We start from the raw sequence: 12808 nt of genomic DNA, 5'->3' as shown, positions 1-12808 counted from the left end.
AATTGTCTTCTCAAGGCCCTCCGAGCATGTCTGGGAATGGATTTCTATCCTAATGAGCTGCCTTAAAGCTGGGAAAGGCCTCAAAATTGGGTCTGGGTCCTCTTTACTGTCTGCTGTCCTAATTTAGAAACTGTATAATCTCAATCTTGCAATCTTTAGTATACTTGTAGTTGATCCTACATAGGAACAATTTGCTTACAGATAAAAGAGGCGCATTGTTCATTATGTGTACAGATTACAGACCATGTTTGCACATGGAATCAAGTAATATTTTAAAAATCAAGATTTGGGCGAATTAAGGGAAAATTTAGAGAAAATTTTGAGAGTCTTAATGGCTTCGTTTGGAACTGTGCACGAATTCTTAGACTTCTTAAATAAGTGTTTTGAGTTATAAATTATAAAAAATATTTTTATATATTTAATGTACCTTAATCTCCTTAATTATATATCTTATGTACATGAAAATTTAACCATTGATATATTTTAACATGCATAATAAGATTAAATAAAGAAAATCACCCACTGATGTAGTAAAATGACCAAAATACTCTTGGATGTATTTTTTTAATATTTTTTCTCAAACCGGTGCGTATATATCCAGGAGTCCTAGTTTGTTACAAAATGATATAAATTCTCACTTGCCAAAGGGCTTAGGTAAAGACATCTCCCTAGTTTGTTACAAAATGATATAAATTCTCACTTGCCAAAGGGCTTAGGTAAAGACATCTCCCAACTAATCTTCAAACTGAACAAACGGAGTTATTATTTCCTTTTTCATCATGTCATATTTAAATAAAGTGATAATCCACTTATATATATTTAAACCTCTCATAGAAGACCGGTTTACTTGCACTAAAAATTGTAACTTGATTATTACAAAACATGTTCATCGGCTAATCCTAATTGAAACCCAACTCTCATGAGACGACCTAACTCACATCAACTTACTCACTAGACTGGGCTACAACATTCTATTTTTTTTCTCCAACAAACCAAATTTTCTCATAGGAAGATACAATATCCACGAGGTTGATTTTCTGTCTACTTTGGACCCTAATACAGGTAACAAATTGCCAACTAGATGAAAGTTTAAGTTTGAAAGACTCCCATTTGAAAACTATGAAAGTTTAAGTTTGAAAGACACCCATTTGAATCCTATGAAGGTCTAAGTTTGTAAGACACTTACTTGAAACCTATACTGTATACTAATTGTTGGTGCTTCAAATTTGTATCTTTTGAAATAAAATCACTATTTTCAAATTTTCAAAATGGTGGTGAATGTTATCGATGTTTTAAAATTTTGTTGCATACAGTTTCAAATTTGATTAGAATTCAAACCTACTCAAACTCTTAACTCTTGATGAAACCATTTTGTATATGGTTTCTAACTTTTGATGATAATGCCTATAAATATGCCAGTTGGGAGGGAGAGAATACAAATTCTCTCTAACTTTGACTCTGCATTTTGCTTCTGCCTTTTTCATAATCTTTTTATGGTTTTGCTAAGATTTCTCCTCTATTTCAAGCACAAATTATTCGAAAAAATTCTACGACGGGTTCTTAATCCGATGCATATTTAAGAACTTGAAGGTCCATTATATCTTAAGTGGAGAAGGATTATCATAATGTAGTGCACTTAAGGATGGGGGATCCCTTTTGAAGACAACAATTACATGCCTTAGACTTATGTAGGTATTATTTGATTCGTAATTTTTTTATGGTATGTGAAGAAGTATTTTGACAAAGAGGTATATATCAACACCAACTTTAATTTAGTGGACTAATTTTTATTAATTTTATTAAATTTCCGACAATTAGTTTCACGTATATGCATCGTTTTGTAATCGCGCCTTAAATTGAGGAGGCCAAATTTTCTGATTTGCACATAATGGGTTGAGACGATTTTCGCTATTATACCTGTGGACGATTATGTAAGGGTATTATGGTCGTTTACCGGTTATCGATTATGTAAGGGTATTATGGTCATTTACCTGTTATCGATTATGTAATTCTTTATATACTTATATAGGGGACCTTATTATATATTTTTATATGATTTTTCTGTCATTAGATATTATAAATATATTTTATATTTTTCTAACTTTAAAGAAATTTTTATATTTTTATTGAAAATTTATATTTTTATGAATTTTTATTTATTTACAGAACTGAAATACTTTAAAAAACCAACGGATAGAACAGATATGAAATACTGAATTATTAATCAAAATAATATACCGTTTACACAAGGACGTAAAAAACCATTACCTGTGACGTTGCAAGCGCACACAGCAGTTCCCTTCGAGGAAACTTTCACTCCAGCGAACTTCTCTCTCGTCTGTCGAGTCTCTTCCCAAGTCGAGAGAATCGCGTAGTACTGAGCAGCGATCAAGTAGCCCCGGGTGAATCAGCTCTTACGTTGCGGTTCCTGTGAATAGAAACTCAAGACGATGGGGAGGGAAGGCGTCAGGACATACTCGTCTTCTTCGCAAAAACCGCAGTTTGGCGGTGCTGAGAAAAACGATGAGCCTCCCAACCTAGTGGGTATGATAGTGGAGAAGGGTTTCTCCACTGGCAAACCGCTGCAGAGTGTGGGCGCCTCCACGCCTCCACGCCCTACCGTTCTTCCTTTTCCGTTCGCTCGTCATCGCTCCCACGGCCCTGTAAGCTTCTTTCTTCTTCAAAATTACTTACCGCCTATTAAAACTACATCTTGAACTGTTTACTCTTTTCCTATTAATAGGAATCGATTAAGTATGGTTTTTTAAGGTTGTTTAGTTTGCTAGGTAGTTTTGCTTTGTATTTGTGTGAAAAAACAAAAAAAGATCGATGAGAAAATTAAACAGGCAAATTGCTAGTAGTTCTCTTTCCAATGATCTCGTTTCCTTCGCACAGCATTGGGCTCCGGTGGGCAGCCAAGTGGGCGAAGAGGATGATGATGTTGAAGATAATGATGTGACGGACTTTGTCCCAATTGCTGCTTTCGCAAATCCAGTCCAGAGAAAGAAGAAAAAAGGAATGAATTTCAGCAAATGGAGGGAATTTGTTCCAAGTGACTCGATTCCTGTGAGGCAAGAGAAGAAGAGCAGCCTGGTTACTTTTGAATCCAATGAAAGAAAGGGAGAATGTGCATTATCTGACATCGGAGAAAAGGTAAAGACAGACAAAAGTAGCAAGTCTCCTAAGGCATTAAGCCTCACACACCATGGGTCACTTGTCAAGTCTAATGTGCTCAGTAATGAAAGTGGAGAAATTACAAGTATGTGCTCAACAACAGGAGTTTCTGACTCTTTTTCTGATAAGAAGCAAGATCAATTAGACCCCTTATATGTTCGAGATGATTGCATCACACATCCAATTGCCAGTCCTATCAAAGTCGAAGAGTCTGGGCAGCCAAATTTACCCTTCATGAATGACATTGACGCTGAAAACCAGTCACTGTTAGCAAACATGTCACCTGAAGAGATTGCAGAAGCACAAACTGAGATAATGGAGAAAATGCAACCTGGGTTAGTGGAAATGCTAAAGAAGCGTGGAAGAAACAAGTTGGAGAAGTTGAAAAAAGCCAAACCAGATGTGACTACAAGAGAATTACCTTGTACTAAGCATGATGAGAATCACTCCCATGAAAATGTAGATGCTGGTCCTCCACGGGGTTCATCTCCTTGGAAGGAAAATATTACAACCCCCAATGGTCATGGCTCTTCCAATGTGGTTGACATGAAAAACACAGAGAAGAAATCATTAGAGGCAAATGGTAATGGTAGTCATGCTACCGCTGGCTCAGATGGTAGCTCATGGAAAGAATGGACCAATAGAGTCGAGGCAATTCGGACTCTAAGGTTTTCCTTGGATGGAACTCTTGTGGAAACTGATTCTACTGAAATGCCTATTACTGGTAAATACAATGTTCCTCCCTTGGGAGATAGAATGTCCTTTCTCTTCTCACATAGTGCAGTCCATATTATACAATGTTATTTCATTGTTTGATTAGTTCCTGTGAAAATTTAAGCAATTTTTTATTGGTAAATGCATTTACTTTTATATCTGTTTTAGAGCACTCTCTTTCTGTCTCTGTCTCACGGACACTAATGTTTACATTTGTTTTTAACAGGTAATAATGTGCAGAATGTAGCAGAACGTGACTTTCTGAGAACAGAGGGGGATCCAGGTGGTGCAGGGTATACAATCAAAGAGGCAGTAGCTCTCATACGAAGCCTGGTATGTTTGTTTATGTATATGATCTCGTTAGGAACTTAGGAAATGGAGTTAGGTATTAGGTCATCTTGTAATCTGTATGGATGATAAATTATACCTCTATTCATGTTATCATGACTTTTGTGCTGGCTACACATGTTTAGATAGATTGTGGTTGGAGTTTTGGAGAATGAAGTTGTAGGAAACAGTTACTTAGCTAGAGTCGTTGTCCCTGCAAATATATCTAGACCTTGAAACCCAATGTCCCTTACAAGTTTGCTCATCCAGAAGATTCTCCTGTAAAAGAAAGCTTGTATGCATTCAATCTTAAATGTTTGAAAATGCCTTTTGTTGCCAAACTGGCTGGAGAGACACTTCCTATTCTTCCTTTTTTGTTTGTATGAAATAGTTTACATTTAATTTTGTAATCGAATCTCTTTTTGGGATTTTCGGTTTTTTTAATTGAATGCTTTGTCGGATTTTCAGATTCCAGGTCAACGAGCCTTCGCTTTGCAGCTCCTCGCATCTGTGCTTGATAAGGCTTTGTGCAACTTGCAACAGAATAGTTTTGGGTGTAAAGCCAATAATGTCACTCACGCTGAAGAATCTGTTGATTGGCAAGCTGTCTGGGCGTTTGCTCTGGGTCCAGAACCAGGGCTTACATTATCACTCAGGTTATTTCCTTTGCTCAACAAAAAAAAAAAAAAAAAAAATCTTCTTGCAGTTCTCTCCTTCAAGAAATAGCCCATATCCACCAAGGATTTTCCTGCCATGCGTTTCAAATATGCATTCCCCCAGAAATGCCTTTTGGGGGAAAAAGAGAAAGGAATTTCCATAAGATAGTGGCAAAGACCCCCTTCCATTCTTCATCTCTGTCCAGTGTTTCCATAAGTCTCCTTCTGGCCTTTGAAAGCAATTTAGTTTACCTTTATCATAAAAAGAGGAAAAGGCGATCTTTCTTAAATTTCGACAGTGTCTAATTAAAAAACTTGTTGCCACAAGATGTTTGACAGGGTTCTTTATCAGATTGTGGGCCAGAGTGCTTCAAATAAGCAGACTTTTCAATTGAACTGTGAGAGAGTAGTTCTGTACTGAAAGTATTCTTCTGAAGTAACTATACTTTGTTTAGTATCTTGGAGTTTGGACATTATCAAGACTTGTCTTTTTTTTGCAATGTTTCTTTTTCATTTTATAGATCTGTTATAGTAGCTGTGCTCGTGACAATTAATACTACTATAGCTGTTGTTGCTTCAAAAACTAAATCCATATGCTGTTCTGTAATTAATTGAGATTTCCCACAGGATGGCACTGGATGATAATCACATAAATGTGGTTTTGGCCTCTCTGAAAGTCATTCAATGCATTCTCAGCTGCAATGTGAATGAAAGCTACTTCAATATTACAGAGGTGAAATTTAAGTATCCCGATCATTACTTTTTCTCTGTTGGTGCCTATCTGCTTTCACCAAGAGGCTAGTTCTTTTCATAAACTTCATTGTGCAAAATTTTGCACTATCCTAGGATTTTCCAACTAAATATGCTGAATGCATGGCTTTGCTGACAGAAATTGCCAACTTATTCCGTGGGTGTCTACATGGCACCGGTATTTCGAAGCAGACCGGAGATAGATCATGGATTTCTTAGAGGTGGATACTGGAAGTACAGCACAAAATTATCAAACATACATTCTCTTACAGATGACAATAATGAAGAAGAGAATGAGGGGAAAGCTACCATTCAGAATGATATTGTTGTTGCTGGGCAGGATATTTGTGCAGGTCTAGTGAGGATGTTACTACTTCAGAGGTTGCTCTACCTTTTGGAGGTAAATACCAGTGACTTTGTCCAAGCTTTCCTTTTATATTATGAGATATTCTAGTTCATCTTTTTGGTTCTTTAGTATGGTGATTTCTGTTTCTGTTAAGTTCTTCATAACTGGGGTGCAATTTCTAGAGTGATAGTTAAGTGTCATACTCCTGAACAAAAAACACTCTTTCTTTGTTTTGTGAATGGTAATGTCAAGCAGTTGACTGGTTCCTTGGGTATAAGTGGTCGTATACTTATAACTCCTTGTTATGGGAGATTCCATACTTTTATCGTTGCTTTTGTGCCCTATTTTCCATGGTGGCATTTGATCTCCACGGCTATGCAGTCTTTGTTTTTACTTTTTCAAATAGGTGTATAAAAGTGATCCAGAACCTCAAAATCCTCTGAAAAAGAATAATACTTGAAAAAGTTAGAGCAGAAACAACCTCAGTGTCACGCCACTAGATCGAGCTAGAAAAAGCTCCTAATCCCTCAACGTGTAGCCTAATTTACTTTGGGTGAAAAGTAAGCTAGTCAGCCTCTCTTTTAAGAAGAAACTAAGTTACAACGAAGAGAAATGAGCCTTTCACATTAATTGGGAATTCTAAGCACGAATTTGAATATGTTTTCAAGTGATTTACAATGCTCTATTTATAGGCCAAAGAGGGCTAAACCCCCTTATCCCTTTTTGAAACTCTTAACCAATGAGAAATTGCCACTAAGCAAGGTAAATCTCAAATTTATTCAAATTCAAATAAGGCATTATCCCACATGCCTAAAATCCCTAAAAAAATCCTATCCAAATCTGTCTGGATAGACCTCCATTTCAAATTTCGAATTTATGAACTCATCAGCCAGCCATCTGGATAGGCCCGTGCGCGTACCTTGGCCGGAAGCATGCGTAACAATCAAACACTCATAGAGATTTCATGTTAACAGAACACATAATTAGCATTTAAAAGTATAGGTAGCTTGTTACGGGTTTTCAAGCTCAACATCATTACTTGAGTGCACTGGAGCTGAAAATTTTGAAAAAACCCATTAGAATGTCTTGGAAAGTTTAGACGAAGTAGTTAAAGACTAACTTCTAGGCTTGCTTGACTGTTAAAATTAGAGGCTTTCTAATTTTGTGGCCTTTGCAAGAACAAACACCCAGCAGAGAAGAGGGTGCCTCTGCTAGAGTCCTAGACTGCATGGGCCAACTTTTGGTAAGGCGTGGGACTTTTATCTGCATTCAGGTTTGGAAAAGTAATTGTAGACTCTTCTAGGTGGCTTTTCTTTTGTTTGAGTATGATTTGCATCAACCAATTGACATACAGATTGAGTTTGGTTTAGTGGAGATTGAATTCATGGTATACAGATGTGTTTGGTTTAGTAGACTACTTGCATCAGAATGATTTATATCACCTTCTTTGGATCTTACTTACCAATTGCTCTTAGTTCAGATGGATCCTCCTCCTGCATTGGAAGAATCTCTTCTTTCTGTGCTCATTGGGGTAGCCAGGCATTCTCAGGAGTGTGCAGATGCCATAATGAAATGCACAAGGCTTGTTGAAACTGTAGCAAAGCGGGTTTCCAAGAAGGATATAGAGGGGATCTATCCTTGGATGATAAAATCTGTGACACTTTTGAAGGTAATTTTAGGCCTGACTTATCTAAACTAGAACTGTTGTTTTTCTTTTCTTTTCTCTTTTTCACTGAATGGTTATTAAAAGAAATCTTCTTATAGTTAACTTCTTTTTGTGAATATGTCTTTTTTTCTTGTAGTTGTCTCTTTTTTTGTGAATGTCTTTTTTTCTTGTAGTTGTCTCTTTTTGTGAATGCCTTTTTTTCTTGTAGTTGTCTCTTTTTGTGAATGCCTTTTTTTCTTGTAGTTGTCTCTTTTTGTGAATATGTCTTTTTTCTTGTCTTAATATATCTACCTTCATGTAGGTACTGGCTCAGTCAGATGAGAAGAACTGTTTATATTTTGTAAGACATGGAGTTTTCCAGGATGTCATGTGGCATTTGTACAAATATGGATTTTTTGTTGACAATTGGATGAAAGCTGGAAGGGAACAATATAAACTTAAGTGTACCTTGCTAAGTGAACAGTTAAGCTTCTGGAAAGTCTGCATTCAATATGGCTATTGCATATCTTATTTCTCCGACTTTTTTCCTGCTATGTGTTTATGGCTGAGTCCCCCTTCATCTGATAAACTCATGGGGTGCGATAATTTTCTTTATGAGTATGCCTCTGTTGCAAGGGAGGCTTACCTCACCCTCGAGGCATTGGCCAGTATGCTGCCTTATCTTCATTCTGAGCAGGATAAAATTGCTGGATTTTCTGAACATAATGCAGAAAGTTGGTCTTGGAGTCACATGGCTCCAATGGTTGAGTCAGCTCGGAAGTGGTTATCTCTAAAGGATAATCCATTCTTACTGTTACTATTCAATCAGAACAGTGAGGCGACCCAATCCCAAATTTCTTCCTCTTGCTGCCTGCTCTGGGTGGTTTCAGCTGTCTTGCACATGCTTTCTTGTGTAATTGAACGGCTTGCTCCTTCAAGTGATGAAAGCAGTACTACTGGTGTGAGATGGTTGCCTCAATTTGTACCAGAGACTGGCCTTGACATTGTGAAGAACAGATTTCTGTGCTTTCATGAGTCAGATTGTATGGATCATAAAATGCTTCTTATGAACTGTAATTCTATAGTTGAGATCTTGTGCAAGTTGAGGCATTATAATGATTTTGAAACATCATTATCTTCTATTTGTTGCCTACATGGAGTGGTTCAACTTGTAGTTTCATTAGATAAATCCATCCAGAAAGCTAGATTGGGGAAGGGAATTCTGATACCGCAAGCACATAATTTATCGAGGGAGGATAAAGTACTTGAGAAAGGGATAGCCATGTATTATCAGAGTGAACTAAGGTGTGTGTTAATGAAGTTTATGACTATCATTGGCTTGGAATGGCCTGATGTGCAGTCTATTGAGACATTTGGAAGAGGAGGTCCGGCCCCTGGAGTTGGTCTGGGCTGGGGTGCCTCTGTTGGTGGGTTCTGGTCCAACAGTACCTTGCTGGCAGAAATGGATGCCGGCTTGGTTGTGGGTTTGCTTAGAATATTTCCTGTAACCTTTGAGAAAGGCCTGCCTGCCATTGACGACATGAAATTTTCTTTACATGAAGTTAGCTCTGCTTTAAGTGTGTGCCTGATTTCAGGACCAAGAGGTAAGGTTCTTGTGGAGCAGGCATTTGATTTCTTGCTTCAACCTCCTGTTCTCAAGTACCTTGGATTCTGTATTCACCATTTTCTGTGTCTAAAGGGGACAAAGTCATTCGTATGGGATTATGGAGAAGAAGATTACCTGTTATGCAGCAAGATATTAAATTCTCACTTCAGATCTAGGTGGCTTCGGGTGAAAAAAAAGGCATCTGACAAAAGCTATAATGGCAGCACTGACAGTGAAAGAGATACTGGCCGCAGGAAATTTAAGAAGGGTGAAATTCTGGATACAATTCATGAGGAAGTGGTTCTATCGGAAAAAACTGATGAATACCCGCACAGCACTTCTTTGATGAAGGAATGGGCCAAGCAAAGACTCCCACTTCCTGTGCATTGGTTCCTTAGTGCAATCTGTACAACAGGGGTTGATAAAGTGGCACATACTCATTTGGGTTCTTCTGATGATATCCTCACCACTGCCAAAGCAGGACTTTTCTTTCTTTTGGGTCTTGAATCAGTTTCTTCACTCTTGAACTCTGGATTATCACCAGTCTCAAGTGTATCTTTGGTTTGGAAACTACATGCTTTATCTATGGTGTTATTAGTCAAAACAGAGGTTCTTGAAGATGAGAAAGAAAGGGATATTTATGAGACTTTACAACAGCTGTATGCTGAGCATCTGGACCATTCAATGAGGAGAAGCAAGGAAACTAGGAAGCATGAAGGAGTTGAACTTCTCAGGTTTAAGGCAGATGTTCATGAAAGTTATACCACATTCCTGGAGGTCTTTGTTGAGCAGTTCAGTGCAGTGTCATATGGTGATCTAATTTATGGACGGCAGATAGCTACTTACTTGCACCAGTGTGTTGAAGCCTCAGTTCGTCTTGCTGTTTGGAGTGCATTGTCAAATTCTCATGTTCTTGATCTCTTGCCGCCTCTAGAAAAATGTTTCATTGATGCCCTAGGATACCTGGATCCTGTTGAAGTATGTTTATGAACTCTTAATACTTTCATTGTCTTTTTCTTTTTGACTTGACTATGCTTTACACACACACACACACACACATATATATATGTATATAAATATATATATTTTATATATATATATATATATGTGTGTGTGTGTATGTATCATGTTTGTCGTTTTCCTTTTATTGTTTATATTCCCAAGAATCAGTTAGAACTGGGCTAACTTGGAATATTTTGCATTGAAGTGTCATGAATAGTAAACTGTTTACACATTTTTAAGTGATTTTAACAGGGTTGGGTCCTCAATTAGTTAATGGAGAGTGAAGAACTCTTGAATTTTAAGGATAAGCCTCTAGTGAGTTATGTGTAGATTGATGAAATTTGTATGATATTTTTTTTGTTAACTAGAAAAAAACTGGACCCTTTTCTTTTTAAAAACCCAAAATAGAATCAGAACCTGAAAACCTAGATTTGCACTGCAGAAATATAGGAGAACATAATACCAGTTGGTTGACATTTTAACTGAGATCTGACCTAAAAAGAATTGCTGTGATTCTGTCACAAGGTTTGGTTGTCTAAGCTAAACTCAAGGGAATTAGGGATTGGCTCAAAATTCAAAAACAAGATGAGGCTGAGGTCTAAGACTTAAAGGTATTAAACCCTGTTGCCTTTTATTCTATTAGATAATGGTACTCTTGCCCCTCACTTAACTATCTTCTATGAAATTATGATGACAACCTTTCCAACATAATTGTTGACTTCTGAAGAAAGAAAAAATTTAGAAAACAGAGGTAACTCAGCAACTTTGCTGTTGGATCAAATGACTAAACTACACCCTATGTGCAGGAAATTGTCTTCTTGCATTTATTAGTCTTGGTAGCACCCATTTGTGAACTAGCCTTCTCAAATTCTTGGTGAACCTCTTTTTCCTTTCAAAGTACTAGGCCTTCTATCTGGCTCCTTAACATGGGACTTAGAGGCCAGACCAGTTTGATTTCATCTGGATAGAGGTTGTGATGCGGGACAAATATGCGAATATGAATTGAGGCTTCTGATTGTTGATTGATCGGCTTCGTACAGAGAAGAAGAAGAAGAATTGGGAATGAGAAGAAGGAGAAGGCTTGAGAAAGAGAGAAAGAAAGAAAAAAAATTGGGGAGGAGAAGAAATGAATAGAGAAGCAGGGGAACCAAAAGGAGAGAAGGGAGAGAAGAGAGACAGCAAGATTTTATTAATTCATCTTCAAAACTGCATCCAATGTAAACTCAAAACAGATGAGATCAATATCTAATTAAATCTAGTAAAATCAGGAAAGATAAACTAAAAATAAATAAAATAAAATAAAATAGATTATAAAAATAAATAATTTCAACCATAATGTGGTGGATCCACTGGAGTCCGACGGGCATACTGGTGTCCCCACCAGGTTGAATGTTTTGCATATTTGATTGGAGATGATCAAGTATGCTATATTGGAAAGGAAGGAAAATGGAGAAATCTAATATTTGGTGTATATTTTGTCAGGATAATGCGGATATTTTGGAGGCCTATGTGAAGGCATGGATTTCGGGTGCTCTTGACAGGGCCTTCAGTCGAGGATCTATCAGTTTTATATTGGTCTTGCACCACCTTTCATCTTTCATTTTCCATAACAAAGCAGAAGACAGGTTATCCCTGAGAAAGAAACTTGCAAGGTCTCTATTGCGCGACTATTCCAGCAAGGAACAACACAAGGTACTACTCCTATCGACTATTCCCCTTGAAGATGGGATTAGAGATACTAGTTTAAACCATCCTTTTCTGGCTTTGTATTGTGATGGCAGGGCATGTTCTTGAAATTTATCCATTACGAGCCACAGATCTCCACAGAACCCGAACAGATGGCGGATTCTTCACCGCCCATTGATGAAATCGAGAGGCGGTTCAACTTCCTAACAGAAGCTTGTGAAGGAAATTCTTCTCTCCTAATCCAAGTTGAGAAACTAAAATCCAACAAATAGATGATAGTAGTGTTGGATTCTGTCCTTGGCCAAAGTAGGCAGAAGGGTTAAAACAGGTTTTGAGTTATTTTCACTAGAGCAGGAGCAAGATCTACATCAAACGAGCCCAGTTTTCCTAAGAAACTACCAGAATATTTCAGGCCATTGTCATTCGTCCTGGGGGCTTTGGATTTACAGAAATCAAATATGGTTGTTGTAAAATTAATCAGAAATAGCTTTTCCTTTGTATTTATTATGAAGCATTGCTTTCTTTGCTATTTATTTAGTGTACATTTGTACATACACAGCTGAACTCCATTACTATCCAAATTTTATACTAGTGGTTTTTATCTTTCTATGATCTGACTATATTGCAGCTAAAGTTTGACACACTTTGATTAGGACACCGCTGATCCAATACAAAAAACCATTTGGTACAAAATATGTAAAACGGTTATTTTAGCAGTTCGATCATGATTGAACGATTGAGATATCCGTTGATCGGACGCTAAGATAGCTGTTGAGATAGCCGTTTCATACACTAAATGATTTTTTGTATTGGATCAACCCTCTTAATAATGAACCAAATGGGATACCCCATTTATTAATTTTTTTATTAAAATTTAATTCTAAAGGTATAAAATTAATTTT

The 12808-nt window shown here is 37.2% G+C and overlaps 1 protein-coding gene across 1 annotated transcript; it reads left to right on the top strand.

The window, feature by feature from the left end:
* Nucleotides 1–2311: 2311 nt before the first annotated feature.
* Nucleotides 2312–12494, top strand: LOC137945838 (transcriptional elongation regulator MINIYO). Its single transcript, XM_068791891.1, has 10 exons — nt 2312–2663; nt 2896–3898; nt 4115–4221; nt 4684–4871; nt 5499–5604; nt 5761–6021; nt 7448–7636; nt 7935–10196; nt 11703–11912; nt 12002–12494. Exons 1-10 carry the CDS (start codon nt 2451–2453, stop codon nt 12176–12178), a joined length of 4716 nt encoding a protein of 1571 aa, XP_068647992.1. The 5' UTR covers nt 2312–2450; the 3' UTR covers nt 12179–12494.
* Nucleotides 12495–12808: the final 314 nt, after the last annotated feature.

Source organism: Aristolochia californica, unplaced genomic scaffold, assembly GCF_029961685.1.
Source record: "Aristolochia californica isolate CCGP_79_NKW_82.1479 unplaced genomic scaffold, dmAriCali1.0.hap1 SCAF_12, whole genome shotgun sequence".
In the NCBI taxonomy this organism is placed as follows: Eukaryota; Viridiplantae; Streptophyta; class Magnoliopsida; order Piperales; family Aristolochiaceae; genus Aristolochia; species Aristolochia californica.
This window is presented reverse-complemented; position numbering and strand designations above follow the sequence as displayed.